Below are 22,254 nucleotides of genomic sequence, written 5' to 3'. Positions count from 1 at the left end.
TAAGTAGTTAACATTCCTTAGATTAGCAATATATTCTTAACAACTTTGAGATTTTAAAACCAAATATTATTACCCAAGGCATTATCTTGACAAATTTTGTAACAGGGATTACTCACGGGTTTATTCTTCTTTACAAAGTGGGAGTGGCCCCCCACTGCTATTTTACAGCCTGCTGGAAAGTACTTCTGCAAATCTGCTCCTCCCAGTGTTAGGAGCAAAAATCTGGGAATTGTACAACCCTGGGACCTGGGAGTCAACCTTGGATTCTCATTCAAGAACTGCCCACCATCATGGAAACATTAACCGTGTTGCCCAAGCAATGGAGTCCCACCCTAGCCTGCATTGCTTACTCCCCCATGCCTGTAATCCCTACTTTACCATGTCAAACTAAGTCCCCCAAAAGAAAAAACAAGCAAAGTAAATCAGTAACCAAAGTTACATTACAGACACACAAACAAAAATCTCACTAGCTAAGAGTTTCTAGTGGCTGATGTCCTGAGAGGGAAAGCAGGAAGAGTCCCCCAGATTAGGAATTCTTGTCAGCTGCTGAGACGTTCCTGCATCTCTGCCACGTGTTCAGCCTCGCCACATAACTGGGCTTTCCCCAAAGTGAGACATGCCCCATCTTTAAACAAATTAAATCAAACAACAAAGAGACACATAACATCAACAGAAATACTCTTATACAGGCACGCATGACCCACAGACATCACAGAATGCCCTGCACAGAAACACCACTGAAGCAGAGCAATGTCTCCTGCCCGTGGTTTGAGGGCTGCCTTTCCCCAGAACCTCAGCATTCTCCCAGTGGACTATTGGGGGAAGCCATTCCCTAGGCCTAGAATTTTTGTTTCTCATCCTCAGAAAGTCCTTTGTGACTATGTACTCAACCTCCCATTCTGGTATTTCTCACATTGTGCTCAATTCCCCCCAGGCTGGAGATTTCTTGCACTCCCCGAGAGTCCCTTGTGACTATGTGCTCAACCTCCCATAAGGGAGCTTTCCCGCACTATGCTCAATCCCCCATATTGGAGATTTCTTGCACTCTCCGAGATCCGCTTCGTCCCTCTCTAGCCACTTCCCTCACGGGAGAAGGGAACTGCAGATAAGAACTCCTCGCTTGCTTCATGTCCAAGACACATCCCAGTCACATATACCTGACCTCCAAGGATACCCAATTACCAAAGTAGTACTAAGTCCAATTCACCTTGGCGCATGCATGAGGTTACCTGATTGCAATGATTCTTGCTTGCTTGGGCCCTTACCGCACTGCTGGCTAACTCTTGATCCTGAGCTCATAGTCAGCCTGGGAGGTAAGAGCTCTGCCTCCTCACCGGGCACACCTCCACAGGAGAGGGGTCCAATTGCCCCCCAAAACAACAAACAGAATCCCGGACAAGCCCCCAGATTGTTAGAAATAAGGTGAACTCTCCAAATCAGGGGTCCTGGCAGAACACAAAGCATACTTGGGAGCCAGACAGCAAGGCAAATATCTTTACTTCTGCAGACGGGTATGTACCAATACAGAGTCTGGCAGCACATACCTATTTTAAGCATTTTATGTAATTCTATTTTCTTTTCTTTCTTAGCATATTAATTATACTTTTGTTTATAGCTTTATTGAGGTGTGATTAATATACTACCTTTTTAAGAACTTTTCTTTGTGGTTGCCCTAGAGTTTGTAATATACATTTACAACTAATGAAGTCTACATTCAAGTAACACTATACCACGTCACAGTAAGGTATTATTTTTCCTCTGGCTTCTTTTCTTTTTTTTTTCTTTATCTTTGATTTTCTGCAGTTTGATTATGACATGACTAGTAATTCTTTTGGTATTTATCCTGCTTGTCTGTTGTTGTTAATCCTCACCAGAGGATATTTTTTCATTGATTTTTAGGAAGAGTGTGAGAGAGAGGAAAAGACAGAGAGAAACATCAATGTGAGAGAAACACATCCATTGGTTGCCTCCTGCACGCTCCCTGACCAGGGCCTGGGCCATGGAGGAACCTGCAACAATGGTACGTGCCCTTGACTGGAATCAAATCCGGGACCTTTTGGTCTGCAGGCTGACACTCTATCCACTGAACCAAACCAGCTAGGGTGAAATATTTTCTTTTTTTAATTTTAATTTTATTTTATTGATTTTTAGAGAAAGAGAGGGATGGAGGGAGAGGGAGAGGGAGAGGGAGAGGGAGAGGGAGAGGGAGAGGGAGAGGGAGAGAGAGAAAGAGAGAGAGAGAGAGAGAGGTGAGGAACATCAATTGGCTGCCTCCTGCACATGCCTAGATTGAAGATCGAGCCCACAACCTGGGTAGATGCTCTGACTGGGAATCAAACCCATGGCCTTTTGGTGTACAGGACAAGGCTCCAACCAACTGAGCCACACCAGCCAGGGCTCTACTGAAATAATTTCAAACTCTCTGTTTCTTCCTTGTCTGTGTCTAGTATTCTGATAAGCTTATCAAAGGTATTCATTTATGTTACAGTATTATTTTATTTTCAGCATTTTCTTTTGATTTTTTGAGTTTCTATCTCCCTGCTTACATTACCCACTTATTCTTGCACGTTGTCTATTTTTTCCATTAGGACTCTTAGCATAGTAATCATAGTTGTTTTAAAATTATGGTTTCATAATTCCAAAATTATGGTTTCATATTCCTGCCATATCAGGGTCTAATTTTGATGCTTGCTGTGTCTATTTAAATTGTGTTTTTTCCTTTTAGTATGCCTATTGAAAGGAGGACATAATGTATTGAGTAAAGGAACTCTGGTGAGTAGGCAATTAGTAATATAGTAGGAAGGTGTGGAGAGAGTGGAAGCATTTTATAGTTCTATGACTGATCTCAACTCTTTTGGTGAACCCATGCCCCCAGACTGTCAACTTCACCAATTTCTCAGTTTTTCCCCCTGAGTGGGAGAGGTTGGCTAGAGGAGGCTGGAGTTGGGTATTTCCCTTTCCCCAGAATAGTTTGGTTTTAATAATATCTCAGCATGCTATGCTCTCATAAAATAGTTTCTCCTAAGGGTAGGACTTATTAAGGATAGAATGTTCTGGCCTAATTTAAAACGGTTTCTTTTTCTCTACACCTGCTGAATCCATGAGATTTTTCTGTGATCCTCACTGTGGAAATTGGTAGAGTTCCTGAAAGTAAAAGTCATAAAAGTGTAGAAGCCTTCTGATGACTAGGATCCCCTGGAGTTTTAATCTCTCAAGCTTATCCACACTAAGTCTTCAACAATTTGATAATCGCAGTTCAAGTGTTTTTATCCCAGTACTCGTTTCCACAGAGGTGGCTTTCTCCTCCAGTAAGTTGTGATCCTATCTACCTGTCTCTCCAATTTATGGTAAAGAGTTTTGCCCTGTGACCTCATTTTTCTGATGGATCTATAAAAGAGTTGATTTATCAGTAAGTTTAGTTATTTTTTACTCATTGTTAGGATGGAATGACAACTTCTACGCTCCTTATATGCTGGACTGGAAACCAAAAGTCTGAAACATATTTTCAGATAAATAAAAGCTGATCATTCACCACAAACAGATCTGCCCTATAAAAACTTTGATTCCCCGTCAAGGCACATTCCTGGGTTGCGGGCTCGATCCCCAGTGAGGGGCATACAGGAGGCAGCCAATCAATGATTCTGTCTCTTGATTGATGTTTCTCTCTCTCTCTCTCTCTCTCTCTTTCACTGAAATCAATAAAACATATATTTCTAAAAATAAAATATAAATCAAAAGAAAGTTGGAGTGGCTATATTAATATCAGACAAATAGAATTCAGGACAAGAAATATTACCAGGTATAAGAGGTACATTACATGATAATAAAGGGGCAAATTAACCAAGAATACATAACAATCCTAATTATGTATGCACCTAACAAAAGTTTTAAAACACATGAAGCCAAAACTGACATAGAAACAGAAAGATCCATAATTATAGTTAGACTTCAATACTCAATAATTGATAGAAATAGAAAATAAGGATATAGAAAATCTAAATAATACTATCATCTAACTTTACCTTTTTGACATTTATATTTATAGTACATTCAACCCAACAACAGCAAAATACACATTATTTCCAAGTCTACATGAAACATTCACCAGGTATACCATATTCTTTGCCATAAACCAATCATCAAGCACACTTAAGACCAAAATCATAAGAACTATGTTCTCTTACCACAAAAGAATAAAATTAGAATTAAAAACAAACAAACAAAAGAACGATATCTGGAAACCCCCAAAACATTTGGTAATTAAAACAACACAGTCCTAAATAACTCCTGCGTCAAAGTGGAAGTCATAAAGGAAATGAGAAAGTATTTTTAATTGAGTTTCAATGAAAACACAATATACCAAAAGTTATGTGATAACCTTGACCAACTCATCAAGGTTTACATCAACAAGTCATGTTGATGTCATGTGCCTCTAAAATGATTCAACAAGAAGTTCACATTCTTTTCTAAAACCCTTACCTTTAGTTTCATCATAAGAAAACATCAGACAAGCCGAAACCGGTTTGGCTCAGTGGATAGAGCGTCGGCCTGCGGACTGAAAGGTCCCGGGTTCGATTCCGGTCAAGGGCATGTACCTGGGTTGCGGGCACATCCCCGGTGAGAGATGTGCAGGAGGCAGCTGATCGATGTTTCTATCTCTCTATCTCTCTCCTTTCCTCTCTGTGAAAAATCAGTAAAATATATTTAAAAAAAGAAAACATCAGACAAACCTAAGTTGGTGGCACATTAAAATATATGACCGGTACTCTTTAAAATTGTTAAAGCTATTGAAAACAAGGAAAGAATATATGAAAAGACATGATGACTAAAGATACTGTGTATCTTGGATTAGATCCTGGTGCAGAAAAAGGACATTAGTAGAAAAGTTGTTAAAATCTAATAAAAGTCTGGATCTTAAGGCAATAATACACCAATGTTAATTTCTTAGTCTTACAAAAATATAGCATGGTTGTGTAAGTTGTTAGCAGTAGGAGAAGGTGGGTGAGGGTGGCAGCTCTACCTAATACATAGAAACAAGCACAGGGAGGCTGCCAAAATGAGGATACATAGAAATAGGCCCAAAATGAAAGAACAGAACAAAACTCCAGAAAATGAACTAAATAAAATGGAGACAAGCAAGTGACTAGATGCAGAGTTCAAAGCCATGGTTATAAGGATGCTCAGTGAACTTAAGGAGAACATCAACAGCATAAAAAAGACCAGTCAGAAATGAAGGTTACTAATATAATAACTGAAATGAAGAATTATTTATAGTGAATCAACAGTAGAGTTAGATGAGAATCAAATCAGCAATCTATATATATAAAAGCCTAATATGCTAAGTGTCTGACCGAGTGGTTGACTGACCAGACGCTATGACATGCACTGACCACCAGGGGGCAGATGCTCCATCCGGTAGGTTAGCTTGCTGCTGGGGTCTGGCCGATTGGGACTAGGCGAGATGGCCCTGATTGGCCCCAATCATTGGCCCGGCAGAGGGACCCCACCCATGCACAAATTTGTGCACTGGGCCTCTAGTTTAAATATAAGGAAGCAAAAAGCACCAATCAGAATAGCAAAAAGAAAGAAGAACCCAAGAAAAGGAGGATAGTGTAAGGAGCCTCTGGGACAACTTCAAGTGTACCAATATTTTCATGATGGGGTGCTGGAAGAAGAGAGCACAAGAAATTGAAAAACTATTTGAAAAAATAATGATGCAAAACTTCCCTAACCTGGTGAAGGAAGTAAACATACAAGTCCAGGAAGCGCAGTCTCAAACAAAATGACCCCAGAGAGGCCCACACCAAGACACATCATAATTAAAATGCAAAAGGCTAAAGACAAAGAAAGAAACTTAAAAGCAGAGAGAGAAAAGCAGTTCATTACCGTGAGGGAGTGCCCTTAACACTGTCAGCTGATTTCTCAACAAAAACTTTGGAAGCGAGAGAAACCAAGATGGCGGCATAGGTAAAAACCTGAAATTGCTGCCTCGCACAACCACTTCAAAAATACAACAAAAAGACAAAACGGACATCATCCAGAACAACAGGAAGGCTGGCTGAGTGGAAATTCTGCAACTAGAAGGAAAGAGAAAAGTACACTGAGACTCAGAGGAGGTGCAGTGCGGAAGTAAAGTGCAGAGGTACAGAGGCACACGCGCAAAGGGCTGGCAACTGAGGACGTGGCTATCTTTTTCAATCTGGAGGGAGACACAAGCTCCTGACTGCTCTGAACTCAGTTCCAGGTGAGTCTCTGAGGACCCAGACTCATACGGGGAGAAACTGGACTGTCTGGCAGCAGGCGGAATTCGAGGGCGGCTTTCTCTCAGAGGTGCTTGCAGCGATTACCGAGGGACACTGAGACCCAGGATCTCTTAGGGCAGGACTGAGGATCAGCCATAGCTGTTTGCTCCGCCCTGTTGATTCCCTGAGACACCGCCCTACCCAAGCTGTGCGCAGAGGCTTTTGCATATGAATGACCTGGTCCTCTGCAATCTAAAATTACCTAACAAACTGAAGCTGGGTCAGAGAGACCCACAACATCCAAAAGAAGGCCCAAGGCCCTACAGCAGCTTGCACTGCTTCATAGCTGGGCCTCATCTGGAAACCTCCAAATCCCAAACAAAGAAGAGGAATCTGCAGATCTCTCTCCATAGCTCCTGCTGGGTAGCCTCAGGCAGAGGCTAAATTAGCACCTCCTTAGAGATCCAAGTGCCAGTGTACCCAGTGGTCAGAGTGGGACCATCCAGATTACAACTCCTCAGATCCATAAGGGACACACTCAGGGGGCAGAATCAGTGAGCACCAAAGCCCCATTGAAGCAAGTCTTGCCCCAGAAGGGTGTCTTCAGCACAGAAGTTCTCCCACCGTAGACACAGCTGATTCTCACAGCCAATTGACCTGGAGGTCAATTCCTCCCAGTGATACCAACAACAATCAAGGCTTAACTACAAGACTGTGAACACAGCCCACAAAGGGGTGCACCAAGAGTGTCCACCTCAGGTAATTGGGGAGGCTGAGCCACTGGGCCCTAGAGGACACTTAGCACAGAAAACTACTTTATCAACACAGGGAAGCATAAAAAATGTGGAGACAAAGAAAAAGGACACAAATGACAGAAATGAGGAAAGCAAACTACTGGATATAGAGTTCAAAACCACACTTTTAAGGTTTTTCAAGAATTTTCTAGAAGCTGCCAATAAATTTAGTAAGACCCTCAATAAGTCTAGTGAGACCCTCGAGGATATGAAAAAGGGCCAACTAGAAATTAAGCATACACTGACTGAAACAAAGAATATTATACAGAATCCCAACAGCAGACTAGAGGATCGCAAGAATCAAGTCAACGATTTGAAGTACGAAGAAGTAAAAAACATCCAACTGGAAAAGCAAAAAGAAAAAAGAATCAAAAAATATGAAGATAGTGTAAGGATCCTCTGGGACAACTTCAAGGAACCAACATCCAAATTATGCGGTGCCAGAAGAAGAGAGAGAGCATGATATTGAAAACCTATTTGAAGAAATAATGACAGAAAACTTCTCCTACCTGGTCAAAGAAATAGACTTACAAGTCCAGGAAGCACAGAGAACCCCAAACAAAAGGAATCCAAAGAGGACCACACCAAGACACATCATAATTAAAATGCCAAGAGCAAAAGACAAAGAGAGAATCTTAAAAGCAGCAAGAGAAAAACAGTTATTTACCTACAAGGGAGTATCCATACGATTGTCAGCTGATTTCTCAACAGAAACTATGCAGGCCAGAAGGAAGTGGCAAGAAATATTCAAAGTGATGAGTAGCAAGAACCTACAACCAAGATTACTTTACTCAGCAAAACTATTATTCAGAATTGAAGGTCAGATAAAGAGCTTCACAGATAAGAAAAAGCTAAAGGAGTTCATCACCACCAAACCAGCATTATATGAAATGCTGAAAGGTATTCTTTAAGAAGAGGAAGAAGAAGAAAAAGGTAAAGATAAAAATTATGAACAACAAATACTTATCTATCAACAAGTGAATCTAAAAATCAAGTGAATAAAAAATCTGATGAACAGAATAAACTGGTGAATATAATAGAATCAGGGACATAGAAAGGGAGTGGACTGACAATTCTCGGGGGGAAAGGGGTGTGGTGCGGGAAGAGCCTGGACAAAAATCATACACCTATGGATGAGGATGGGGGGGTGGGGGGAGGGTAAGGGCAGAGGGTGGGGTGGGAACCGGGTGTAGGGGAGCTGTGGGGGGAAAAAAGAGGAACAACTGTAATAATCTGAACAATAAAGATTTTTAAAAAAAAACCACAAAACTTTGGAAGCCAGAAGGGATTGGCAAGAAATATTCAAAGGGGTGAAAAGCAAGGACACAACCAAGATTACCCAGCAAAGCTATCATTTAGAATCAAAGGACAGATCAAGAGCTTCCCAGACAAGAAAAGGCTAAAGAAGTTCATCACCACTTGAACCAGTATTAAAGAAATGTTAAAGGGTTTTCTTTAAGAAGGAAAAAAAAAATTTTTAATGTGAACAATAAAATGATAATAAATACGTATCTATCAACAACTAAATTTTAAAAACAAAATAAACGAACAAGCAAAACAGAAACAGACTCATAAACATAGAGAGCATTTTAACGGTTGCCCAATGGGGGTAGGGATGCGGGATGGGTAAAAAAGATGAAGGGATTAAGAAGTACAAGTTGGTTGTTAACAGAATAGTTATGGGGATGTAAAGTACAGCATAGGAATATAGTCAATGATAATCTAATAACTATGTATGGAGTCAGATGGATGTGGGATTTATTGGGATGATCACTTAGTAAGTTATGTAATGTCTAATCACTGGGGTGTACACCTGAAACTGATATAATATATATGTCAAGTGTAATTGAAAAATAAAAATGATTTAAAAATGAAAATAAATAAATGGAGCATGTACCCTTTTGAATATGACTTGTTTTGCACAGATTAATAAATTTGATATTTACCCATGTTGTATCAGGAGTTTGTTCCTTTTATTAATGAATTACTAATACTTTATTGTAAGGATGTACCATCATTTATATATTCATTCACTAGTTTTAGGACATATACATCGTTTCCAGTTTTTAATGATTATGAATAAAGCCACTATAAACATTTGCATGCAGGTTTTTATCTGAACATAATTTTTATCTCTTAGGAAAATACCAATAAGCAGGATTATTGGGTCATATAACTGTGTTGTATATTTTTTTAAAACTGCCCAAACTTTTCAAAATGATTTTACATTCCTACAAGCAACATATGAGAATTCTAGTTCCTCTACATCCTTGCCAGCACTTGTTATCATTTTATTTTTTATTTAAGCCATTATAGGTGTGTACTGGTATCTTATGGCTTTAATTTTTATTTCTTGGTGATTAAAGTGCTTATTTGCCTTCTGTATGTTTTCTTTGGTAAAATGTCTATTCAATTATTCTACCCATTTAAGAATTACATTGTTTATTTTCTTATTATTGAGTTTATAAAATTCTCCACATATTCTGGATACAGGTACATGAAATTCGTGCATGGGTAGGTCCCTAGTGGCTATTGGCTGCTGGCTGGAGCCTCCCTTCCCCCGGCTGCCTGCTGCCACCACTGGCTAGGGCCTCCCTTCCCGTTGTTGGCCAGCCCCACCCCCTGGTTGAACTCCTGGTCAAGGGGACAATTTGCATATTAGGCTCTTATTATATAGGATGTGTTTTACATGTATCTTCTCCCCAATATATACCATTTTATTAGGGATAATGATTTTTGTGTTACATCGAAGAAATCTTTGCTTACTTAAAGATCACAAAGATTTTCTCCTATATTTCCCTCCAGAAGTTTTATAATTTTAGATTTCACATTTATGTCTATAAAATTTGAGCCATTTTTGCATTCAGTGAGGTAAAGGACTGAGGCTCATTTTTTCCTCATGAATTACCTGTTTTTCAAGTACGACTTATTAAAACACATTTTTTTTTCCCATTGAAATGCCTTTGAAACATTGCTGAAATAAATTGACTATAGGATATATAGGTCTGTTTCTGATCTCCAACTTTGTTGTTTTGTCAAATTTGTTTCAGCTATCTTTGTTTTTTTTTAGTTTTCCATATTAAGCTTATTGATTTCTACAAACAAAATTGTGATGAGATGTTTTCATTGTGGTAAAATATACATAACATTTATTCTTTTAACCATTTTAAAAGTGTACACTTCAGTGGCATTCAGTAAATTCATAATGTTGTGCAGCCACCACCATGATCTAGTTCCATCCAGAACATTTCCATCAACTCAAAAGGAAACCCTGTTCTCATTAAGTAGTCACCACTCATTTCCCCTTCCTCCCAGGCCCTGGCAACCACTGGTCCTTTCTCTATGGATTTGCCTATTATGGGTAATTCGTATAAATGGAACCATACAATGTGTAGTCTTTGTGTCTGGCTTTTTTTCCACATTGCATAATATTTCAAACTCATTCATGTCGAAGCATGATGATTTGTGTTTCCTTGCAATTCCCTATGAATTTTAGGATCAGCTGTTTATGAAATAAAAGGCCATTGGACATCTTGATTGATATTGCACTGAATTTGTGGATCTTTATGGGGGGAAGGGGGAGTACTGCAATTTTAACAATATGTTCCAATCCATATACATGGGAAGTCTTTCAAATTTAAGTCTTCAGTTTCTTGGTCACCACACGGGGAGAAACCAAGATGGCGGCATAGGTTAACGCCGGAGATTGCTGCTTCGAACAACCACTTCAGAGATATAACTAAAGGACAGAACAGGCATCATCCAGAGCCACAGGAAGGCTGGCTGAGTGGAAATTCTACAACTAGGAGGAAAGAGAATATCATACCCAGACTCAGAGGAGGCGCAGTGCTGAAGTGAAATACTCAGGTGCGGAGTGCGCGTGCGGAGCGGGCTGGCGGCGGAGGGCGCGGTTGTTGTTTTCAATTGGGAGGGAGTCTCAGATTCTGAGCTCCAGATCTGGGCGAGTCTCTGGGGACCCAGACTCAAACGGGAGAAGCGGGACTGTCTGGCTTCAGTCGGAACTCGAAGGCAGCTTTCTCTCGGAGGTTTGCAGCAGTTGCCGGGACTCTGAGAGGCAGAGCCCCTACGGATGGAACTGAGAGCAGCCATAACTGCTCGCTCCGCCCGCCCTGTAGATCCCCAGGGACCCGCCCCGCCCAAGCCCGGCGCAGAGCCATTTGCCGGATAGCCTCAGGCAAAGGCTAGATTAGCACCGCCCTAGAGATCCAGCACAGAAGCTCTTCCACTGCAGACACAGCTGACTCTCATAGCCAGTTGCCTGGAGGTCAAATCACCCCTGGTATTACCGACAACAATCAAGGCTTAACTACAAGACTGCGCACAAAGACCACTAGGGGGTGCACCAAGAAAAGATAAAAAAATGCGAAGACAAAGAAACAGGACGCAAATGTCAGAAATGGAAGATATAAAGCTCAAAACCACACTTTTAAGGTCTCTCAAGAACTGTCTAGAAGCTGCCGATAAACTTAGTAAGGCCTTCGAAAAGACTGGTGAGACCGCCGATAAATGTAGTGAGATCCTCAAGAAATCTAATGAGACCCTCGATGTTGTGATAAAGAACCAACTAGAAATTAAGCATACACTGACTGAAATAAAGAATATTATACAGACTCCCGACAGCAGACCAGAGGAGCGCAAGAATCAAGTCAAAGATTCAAAACGCGAAGAAGCAAAAAAAACACCCAACTGGAAAAGCAAAATGAAAAAAGAATCCGAAAATACGAAGATAGTGTAAGGAGCCTCTGGGACAGCTTCAAGCGTACCAACATCAGAATTATAGGGATGCCAGAAGATGAGAGAGAGCAAGATATTGAAAACCTATTTGAAGAAATAATGACAGAAAACTTCCCCCACCTGGTGAAAGAAATAGACTTACAGGCCCAGGAAGCTCAGAGAACCCCAAACAAAAGGAATCCAAAGAGGACCACACCAAGACACATCATAATTAAAATGCCAAGAGCAAAAGACAAAGAGAGAATCCTAAAAGCAGCAAGAGAAAGAAATTCAGTTACCTACAAGGGAATACCCATACGACTGTCAGCTGATTTCTCAACAGAAACTTTGCAGGCCAGAAAGGAGTGGCAAGAAATATTCAAAGTGATGAATACCAAGAACCTACAACCAAGATTACTTTATCCAGCAAAGCTATCATTCAGAACGGAAGGTCAGATAAAGAGCTTCACAGATAAGAAAAAGCTAAAGGAGTTCATCACCACCAAACCAGTATTATATGAAATGCTGAAAGGTATCCTTTAAGAAGAGGAAGAAGAAGAAAAAGGTAAAGATACAAATTATGAACAACAAATAAGCATCTATCAACAAGTGAATCTAAGAATCAAGTGAATAAATAATCTGGTGATCATAATAGAATCAGGGACATAGAAAGGGAATGGACTGACTATTCTTGTGGGGGAAAGGGGTGTGGGAGATGCGGGAAGAGACTGGACAAAAATCGTGCACCTATGGAAGAGGACAGTGGGTGGGGAGTGAGGGCGTAGGGTGGGGCGGGAACTGGGAGGAGGGGAGTTATGGGGGGAAAAAGAGGAACAAATATAATAATCTGAACAATAAAGATTTAATTAAAAAAAAAGTCTTCAGTTTTTTTTTAAAAATATATTTTATTGATTTTTTACAGAGAGGAAGGGAGAGAGATAGAGAGCTAGAAACATCGATGAGAGAGAAACATCGATCAGCTGCCTCCTGCACATCTCCTACTGGAGACGTGCCCGCAACCCAGGTACATGCCCCTGACCGGAATCGAACCTGGGACCTTTCAGACCGCAAGCCGACGCTCTATCCACTGAGCCAAACCGGTTTTGGTAAGTCTTCAGTTTCTTACATTGATCTTCAGTATATAAGTCTTGTACTTTCTTGATTACGTTTATTTCTCAATATTTTTTCCTTTTGATGCTATTTTAAATGGAATTATCTTTTTTAATTTTTTGGTATTCAGCTATTCATTGATAGTATATACAAGTACAACTACTTTTTGGGTGTGCTTAGATTTTCATTGCAATTGTATTGAATCTATAGGTCAACTGAGGGAGAACTGTTGAGCCTTACAATCCTGAGGGGACTGAGAACACGGATCCTTCACGCGGACCATGAAAGGCCTGAAAGGACCACGTGGCATTTGGTCAGCCTGCAGGGCCTGAGGGCAGAGACTGTGACTCACCTGGAGCTGAGGCAGCAGCAAGCAGAGGTCCCCGGGGCCGCCACGATGAGTGACGAGTGCGGTGGAGCGGAGGGTGGAGCGGAGGGTGGAGCGGAGGGTGGAGCGGAGGGCGGAGCGGAGGGCACTCTCCTCTGCCGCCCTGGACCCTGCGCCATGAGTAGGGGTGGGGGAGCATGCGCAGTCCAGAGCTGGTGAGGGTTGGACACGGCCACGCCGCACGTGCTCAGCGTGCATCCGAAGCCACGTGACTGCCCACGTGAGCGGCTGCCTCGCTGCTGCTTGATGGCTGGGCTGGCGGAGGGACGGGACTGCGTGGGTGGGAGAGTAAAACTCACCGAGAGAGAGGCAGTCAGCTTTCTCTGTCTACTACGTAGGATCACGTTTAGGGCTGGCAGATAACACATGGGAAGCCAGTGAAATTTGCAGTGGGGTAAGCAGTTAAAGTTTTAGTACTATCGCACGCCCAAGTATTTGCTGTTTATGTGAAATTGAAGTGTAACTGGGTGTCTTGTATTTTTATTTGCTAAATCTGGCAACTTTAATGTTAGGGTTTAGATGCCAAGTTTGAACATTTAAGAGCAGTGTTGTGCCAGGCCACATCACAGCCTGAGGCAAAAGGAAACGTGCCCTTTATTTTTGTGTATTTTAAAATAGTTAATGTTCCCAAAATAGTAAACGTTTAAAATATTTTCAAGTTGAAAGGTTGGTGTATTAAAATTCATATTATTTTTTAAAAAAATATGTGTATTTTTTATTTCATAGAGGAAGGGAGAGAACGAAACATCAATGATGAGAGAGAATTATTGATCGGCTGCCTCCTGCACACCCCCTCCTGGTTCATAGGTCGGTGCTCAACCAGTGAGCCATGTTGGCTGGGCAAAATTCATATTATTTTTAAGGTTAAACATTATACCAAAAATAAAAATTACTATAAATTTTATTTTCCTGGCTTTAATGGAGGCAAACTCATCAAATTTTTCAAAATTTACTTCTCTTGATCAAGTGAGATCTTAAACAGTTTTTAATTAACTTCAGTTTACTGAAACTTCTTTTGTAGGACGCTGCTGTGGCTGGTATTGTTTTTAAAAAGTTCCCTAAACCACTTCTGTTAACTCAAAGGGTTTGCTGCTTGGTGTGTTCTATTTAATAACAAGTTGTGCCCACAGTGTGTGGTTCAATGGTTGAGCGTCATGGTTGCATTCCAGTCAGGGCACATACCCTGACAGTCAGGTTGCAGGTTCCATCCCCAGCTGCCAATAAAAAATTCTCTCTCATCATTGATGATTCTATCCCTCCCTCCCTCTCCCTTCCTCTCTCTGAAATCAATTAAAAATATATATATTAAAAAGAACAAGTTGTGCCCTAACCGGTTTGGCTCAGTGGATAGAGCGTCAGCCAGCGGACTGAAGGGTCCCAGGTTCGATTCCAGTCTAGGGCATGTACCTTGGTTGCGGGCACATCCCCAGTGGGGAGCGTGCAGGAGGCAGCCTGTCGATGTTTCTCTCTCATCAATGTTTCTATTCTAACTCTCTATCCCTCTCCCTTGCTCCCTGTAGAAAATCTATAAAATATATTTTTTTAAAAAAAGAACAAGTTGTGATTGTCAAGTAAAGCAGACTGGATTCACAACCAAAGCTCTATCTCCTTGAAGGAAGACTTAGTCATTGCTTACAGACATTATGTGTTTACTTACATGTTGATTTCTTCTTTGCATTGGCTAAACTTATCAATTGTGGTTAGAGTCAAGTTCATCTAGCCAGAATAGGATTTAGTAAGAATCACCCAGACCTTGAGACCCTTGTACTATCTAACACTTGCAAATTTGGGTAAGATTGAACTAAGAAAAATTTTTGAATCAGTTTTAGAGGACCCAAACTCAATTCTGATTTTATACAATGAATTATTGATACCATATGCTGCTTAAAACTACTTCAAATGAAACTTAACACCGGATTTCCTTACCAGCTGACTTCCTTATAGGTACTGCAAATGGAAAGCACTAGATGAAAATTAGATGGCAGTAGGTAGGTAGCAATTGCCCTAAACCCATTGATTAAAAAAAAAAAAAAAGTTCTGATTGATTTTTAGAAGAGAAGAAGAAGGGAAAGGGATAGAGAGAGAGAGAAACATTGATGAGAGAGAAACATCATGGATCAGCTGCCTCCTGCATGCCCCCTACTGGGGATTCATCCCACAACCCAGGCATGTGCCCTGACTGGGAATCTAACCAGTGACCTCTTGGTTCATGGGTCAATGCTCAACCACTGAGCCACACCAGCCGGGCAAAAACCCAGTGATTTTTAACATGAGACATAGTTTTATATATTAAGCCACTGAGACTTAGGGGTTACTTTATTCCTTCAGCATAAGCCAATCCTATCCTAATAAAATATGCAAAAATAATTTTGTAAGAAGACCCCTGTACTTCATACAACATACAAAAATAAAACTCAGGTGAATTAAATTCATAAATGAAAAGGACAACATTATAATGCTTTTAGAAAAGAATACAGGAAATATTTTCATGATCTTAGGGTATGGGAGAATTTCTTAAACAAGACATAAAAAGCATAAATCAAAAAGGAAAACTTGATAATTTGACATAAAAATTAAGAACTATTCGTCAAAAGAACTAAGAATAAAAAGACAAACTAGAAAAAAATATATAATTTGCAAAACATATAACCAACAAAGAGCTTGTGTCCATAATATATTAAAAATTCCTATGAATCACTAAGAAAAAGACGTGAATAGACACTTAAAGAAACCTAAGGACTAATAAACGTACAAAAAAGGTGTTCAGTGTCATTAACAATCATGTTAAAATTAATACTATGCAAGTAACAAGCTGACTAAAATTCAAAAGTCTGACAATACCAGATATTGGAGAAGGTTGGGAGAACAAGAACTCTCATTCACTCCTGGTGAGAAAGGACACTGAAACTTGGAGATGTAAGTGTTGACACCAGATCTAGTACTCAAGGTCGGGGTTTTGCCACTAAAGTACTTATTACCCAGATTCTACCTCCACAGAGGAGAGGCATAGGAAATAGTGAACTTGATAAAAGCTACCATGTCTTAAAAAATACTCCAAATAAGGCTCTTTAAGGCTTCTGGCAGGGACATTTTATTTTTTTTTTTGGTTAAAGCCACATTAATAGAAATGCATAAAAACAAACATGTAAACAAGGTATCAGAACTTTGGTTCACTGAAACATCTCACACCTAAAGCATCTGAGGTACAAAGGCACCTTGCTAGGTGCCAGACAGCCTGACTCTGCTGCATCCACTCTGACCCGAGATGGCACAGGGTGACCAGAAAGGCTGGGACCGAGGTCACCCAGGACTTTCCCCTATCCTCTTGGTCTGCTCCAGCAGACATTCACTTCTCCAAAGACCTGCCTGACAGGGGCTGGAACATACAAAGGTGTTTGTCACGTTGAACTTGAAGACAAAAGGCTGTGGGACCAGGAAGAGGATGGGCAGAAAAGGATGTCAGTCAACTTCTGTTGATCCACATGGCCTCAAGAACTCCTGTCCTCGTTCATGGAACCACTTATTGGAGACTGTGAACAGATAAAAACTATGTTACAATCCTATTGGTTAGGTCAGCCCCCCCCACACACACACATATTAATGACTCCTTCAGGATGAATCCTACACTGGACCCGCGATTCAGATGTATGACATGGTCTCAGGTATCAAGTTACTCAGGAGCTAGTGAGGAAGACATATGTATAAACAGATCATTGTACAAAAGTCTGTCAGTGACAGAAGTTACATGTGTGTAAGGTTGCCATAGAAACAGAGCCAAAGGGCATTTAACCATATGAGGGAAGGAGACCACAGAGCTGGGCATGAAGCTGAATAGGAGTTATCCAGGGAAGAAGATGGACAGACCATGATGGTTCCTATATCAAGGGGGTCCAGGAAGTGAGAACAAGCTGAGAAAGACATCAAGGTTTGAATCACTCTGGTGTGTGATAAGGACCCCAGCCAACTTGATATTATTGAAAATTGGTGGGTAGGAACTGAGAGGTAGGAGAACAGGGAGAGGAAGCATGTCAAGATGGTGGAGGGCCTGGATGTCAACCTCAGGAGCTGTGTGCCAGCAGATCCCATATGTGTGCTGTGCATAGCCACGCGGTCAGCTAAAGCTGTGTCTCAAATTCGCATGAACCATGATTTCATTTCTCAACACAGTCTCTTTCTTTCACAGTGAATACAACAAACTTACTCCAATGCACTACAGAATACGTAGAGCATTTTAAATATGTTAACGTAAGGTAATACAGGTACTTGGTTTTAAAAAATCAAATTATTGCCCAGCGGTTGTGGCTCAGTGGTTGAGCATCGACCTATGAACCAGGAGGTCATTGTTCGATACCTGGTCAGGGCACATGCCCAGGTTGCAAACTCAATTTCCAGTAGGGGACGTGCAGGAGGCAACCGATCAATGATCTTCTCTCATCATTGATGTTTTCTCTTTCTCTCCCTCTCTGAAATCAGTAAAAATATATTTTTTAAAAATCAAGTTGTCTACAAAGCTTATAATGATAAACAGCAATCTCCTTCCTACCCCTTCCCACTACTAATCCCCCCTTCCATTAGACATTCAACTTCTTTACTTGTCTTCTGATATTTATCCTCATTCTTCTAAATAATATGCTTACAGTGCTATTTCTTGACTTTCAATTTTAGAATTCTTTTATATTACCTCTAAAACACATACTTATTACCTCCTATATACTTAATATAATTAAATCACAGGTTTTAGTTACATTAATATTCAGTATTTACATTGTTATATCATGTAAATATTGCTCACACATGAGCCACCTAATAGATTATACTTATATTTCCTTTCTTTTTTTTTTTTCTTTTTTAAATATATTTTATTGATTTTTTACAGAGAGGAAGGGAGAGGGATAGAGAGTTAGAAACATCGATGAGAGAGAAACATCAATCAGCTGCCTCCTGCACACTCCCTACTGGGGATGTGCCCGCAGCCAAGGTACATGCCCTTGACCAGAATCGAACTTGGGACCCTTGAGTCTGCAGGCTGACGCTGTATCCACTGAGCCAAACCGGTTAGGGCATATATTTCCTTTCTTGTGCAACTTTTTCCCCCCTGGTCAGCAATTGCCTCGATTTTCATTTTCATTTGCTCAATTTTCTGTGAACCTGTCATTATCTCCAAAACTCCCCAGGAAGGCTATAAACTCATCTCTTTCTGATCACTTCCTGTCACACGCTGGTTCAAGCCTCTCCATGGCTCACCACAGCTGCTTGCTCAAGCTTCAGCCTCTGCGGTTTGGTCCCAGCCTCCAGCCTCATCTCTTGGTCCCTGTGCCATAGGCCTCCCCTTATCCAAGTGACAAAGGAAGCAAGTTCCCACACCTTTGGTGCTGGTTTTAGCCTGTGCCTTGTCCTGCATGCCTTGCTTGCCTGGGACACCCCTTCCCCACTTTGATTCCAGTTGTCCCCCAGGGCCCCCTCTGAACCCTTGCCAGAGTCCATCGCTCTGGGGCGCCATCCTGGACCTCTGATGCTTGTCTAGCTATTCTTTATCAGAGCTCGCTCAGCTCTCTTGGCATCTCTGAGAGTGGCCTCAAATAGTTGTCTTGGCACAAACCCAGCTGAATGGTTGGGAGGGACTATCAGCAGGATTAAAAAACAAACAAACAAAAAAACAAAAAACAAACTAACAAAAAAAAACCCAACCACACACCCTGGCTCCTGCTTCTTTCTGCCCAAGACATGCCTTGTATTGTAAGTTCCCCTAATATACTCTTGATATAATGGCGGGGAGAAAACTCAAAAGGCGGACAGTATGGCTTTGTGAAACTCTGGCAGCAGTTGTCTCCCAGCTCAGAGTCTAAGGATGACCACTAAAGCCCGCCAAGGCCACCAAGGCCAGCACCACTCCTTAAGCCACTCACCCCACTTGCAGCCCACAAGCACGGGGCAAGCTGCGTGTCTCGTTCGGTAGTCACCTTCCCCACTCCGCAAGAGGTTGTACCAGAATACTGCTGTGCCCTGGGAAAAAGAAACAGCCTATCAGACAACATCCTTAGAGACTGGGCTGGAGAACCTGACTCTGAGCACCCCAAAGCCCCTCCCTGAGCAGACACACCCTCTCTTTCCCGTGTACAGGGAGACAGGGCTCTGGGACTCCAACGAGAGAAAAGTTCCCCAGAAAGCACCTACCCTTCACAGGGGGGAGGGCAGGGAGGAAGGGGTGGGGGGGTGGGTGCCTGCAAACCTATCTGCCCCTAAGGGACCTCCCTCCCTATCCCTTCTCCCCAGATGGAAGCTGAGGCCACAAGGTCAGAGTTAGGCAAGAAGGGGCTAAGGCCCCTCCCAGTGAGAGTCAAGCAGGCCAGGGAACGGGACTGAGGAACATAAAGCCCGGCTTCGACATCAGAGCCACAAGAACCAGAACTTACCTTCTTAGGCCAAATTGCAGCCCCCAGATCAGGAAAGACGGTGGCACCACCAGCTTCTACATCGCTCATCTGGGAATACAAGGCATAGAGGTTGGCCCTTCTACCCAAGGATTTCAGAGCAACTGAGCCACGAAGGACATGACGAGGTGTGCAGATCAGCCTCCTCTGGACATGAGCAACAGGGCTTGGAGGCTCTGCTCCACAGCCAGCCCTTCAGCTAAGAAAAGCTTTTCCCTAAACACTGCTTAATCCAGCGGTTCTCAACCTGTGGGTCGCGACCCCTTTGGCGGCCGAACGACCCTTTCACAGGGGTCACCTAAGACCATCCTGCATATCAGATATTTACATTACGATTCATAACAGTAGCAACATTACAGTTATGAAGTAGCAACGAAAATAATTTTATGGTTGGGTCACAACACGAGGAACTGTATTTAAAGGGCCAGAAGGTTGAGAACCACTGGCTTAATCTGTACAGTTCATCAGGACAGTCTCAATGCCATGGGCACGCAAGAGCTGTAGGGGAGACTCACATCCCAGCTGTCCTCAGAGGGTAACAATCTAGATCTCAGAAAAATGCCTGCCTGACCTCCACTCCTTGCATCCCCATTAGGCCTGGGCCTTGCCTAAGCCACTATACCCATGAGCTACCCTGACCAGGAGCTCCCTGATGCTTCCAACACCATCTGTGGTCCCCACTGTGGCCTCTAAAACTTGCTCTAGTTAGACACGCGCCTTCCCTGGGCCTCTGGGTGGGACAGTAGGGAGAGGCCCTGCTTTCTCCCATGGTGAGACCGCAAACTAACCAGAACACAAATTCCATGGAAGGGAGGCTGCACTCATGCCCACAACGTGTGCCTCGACTCACGCCCAAAGCACCACTTCTTTCTCGTCTGGCTCTCTCACTTCAAGTTTTTGCTCATAATGTAACAGCATTTGCAGCTAATAAATATTTCCACAGGACACATACCAGACAGACTGAAGGGCACTTGACAGACAGGGGAAATGAATAACATGAAAACCCCTGATGGTCACAGCCCTGGGGCTCCAATCCAGACTCTTCTCTAGAACCCGAAGTCCCTGTCAGTCTCACCAGCCTCTCCCTCTAGCCACTATCAATTCATGCCTCCAAGCCACCAGCCTTTTTCTATTTTTCCAACATCCCACGCTCCTTCCCTCCTCCAGGTCTCCACACACTCTCTCCTCTGCCAGGAACCAAGTTCCGCCAACTATTTTCCACTCAACCTTCAAGTCTCAATATTGACATGTTACTTCCCAAGGGAGGCCTTCTCTGAGCACCAACCCTCTGAGCTACTGTCTTCAAAGCACTTGTCACCATGGCAATGAAACAATGACCTCTCCTCTGTTTAAAGTAAGCCTTGTATTAGACCGTCAGCCTTACAAGAGAGACCACATATGTCCTGCCCACCAGCGTGTTCATGGCAGTCCCCAGCACATAAAAGCCACACAATAAAAATGTAAATGAGAAACCAGAGGGAAATACGGACACAGGCATCTATCTCTTAATTTCTTGGCAGCTTCTATGCCTCGTTAGGGCCAGCCCTCTCAGCAGAGGGGGCTGGAAACTGTTGCTCATGTGAGGAAAACCCAATGGCCTGAGGCTGGAGCGCAAGTAGCCTGTGGGAGACAGGACACCAAGTTTGGGGAAACAAAGGCAGCTTTCATCTAAGCACTTCACGGCGACTTCCTCACTCTGCTGCCAAGGAGGGAACTTTTGGGGCACCCACCCCAAAATTCCAGACTAGCACTGGGCCCATCGAAAAGGAGCCAGGGCCCTAGCCAGTTTGGCTCAGTGGATAGAGCGTTGGCCTGCGGACCAAAGGGTCCCGGGTTCGATTCCGGTCAAGAGCACGTATCTTGGTTGCAGGCTCCTCCCTGCCCTGGGCCCTGGCTGGAGCTCATGCAGGAGGCAACCAATCGATGTGTTTCTCTCACATTGATGTTTCTCTCTGTCTTTCCCTCTCTCTTCCACTCTCTCCAAAAATCAATGGAAAAATATCCTCAGGCGAGGATTAACAAACAAACAAAAAAGAAGCCAGGGATGTGAAGGTCCTGGGGGTCAGGGGTTGCCTATAGATAAACAAAGGCCAACTCTCTACTCCAGCCAAGATGGGCCCAGCCACTGAGCAACGCTGGTGGTATCAGCCCTGACAGGAGTGGATATAAGAGCTTTTTGGACCCAGACTCCTCTTAAGGCTCACACACCACACACATCATACTCACGTAGTTTAAGAATGTGGCCACACGGTTCCCCGTCCCTAAATGCTTGAAAACATCTTGCTCATCGTTCTATAAAATTAAGTGAGAGTAAACAGGCGGGCCTGGACCCGATACTTACATAGTTAAGAAACGTCGCTAACCTATTCCCCTCTGTTTTGAGGCCGCTGTCAAAAGGTCGCTGCAACAAACAACAACTTTCACCCAAGTTTGCAACTGACTTCACCCACCACCCCGTCCCCCAGTGGGGCCAAAAGGGTCGGGGAAGGTAATAAGTGTGTGTTCCACCCATCAGCCTAGCCCTAGACCAGGGGTCCTCAAACTACGGCCCGCGG

At 42.6% G+C, this 22,254-nt stretch overlaps 1 protein-coding gene across 8 annotated transcripts in view; it reads right to left on the bottom strand.

The window, feature by feature from the left end:
- Positions 1–16,333: 16,333 nt before the first annotated feature.
- The window catches only part of P4HA2 (prolyl 4-hydroxylase subunit alpha 2), a 39,608-nt gene continuing 33,687 nt past the window's right edge, over positions 16,334–22,254 (bottom strand). For 6 of the 8 annotated variants that reach the window (XM_036313711.1, XM_036313714.1, XM_036313709.1 and 3 more), the window contains 4 exons: positions 21,926–21,991; positions 19,682–19,750; positions 19,175–19,271; positions 16,334–16,798 (listed from right to left, as the gene is read on the bottom strand). In XM_036313711.1, coding sequence (XP_036169604.1) covers positions 16,728–16,798; positions 19,175–19,271; positions 19,682–19,750; positions 21,926–21,991 — 303 coding nt within the window. In that variant the 3' untranslated portion in view covers positions 16,334–16,727. Of the gene's footprint in view, positions 16,799–19,174; positions 19,272–19,681; positions 19,751–21,925; positions 21,992–22,040; positions 22,101–22,254 lie in introns of all 8 variants that reach the window. The other 2 variants (XM_036313717.1, XM_036313716.1) reach the window with 2 other exon arrangements.

This window comes from Myotis myotis, unplaced genomic scaffold (genome assembly GCF_014108235.1).
Source record: "Myotis myotis isolate mMyoMyo1 unplaced genomic scaffold, mMyoMyo1.p scaffold_m19_p_6, whole genome shotgun sequence".
Taxonomy (NCBI): Eukaryota; Metazoa; Chordata; class Mammalia; order Chiroptera; family Vespertilionidae; genus Myotis; species Myotis myotis.
The sequence above is the reverse complement of the archived record's forward strand: the minus strand, read 5'-3'. Positions and strand labels throughout refer to the sequence as shown.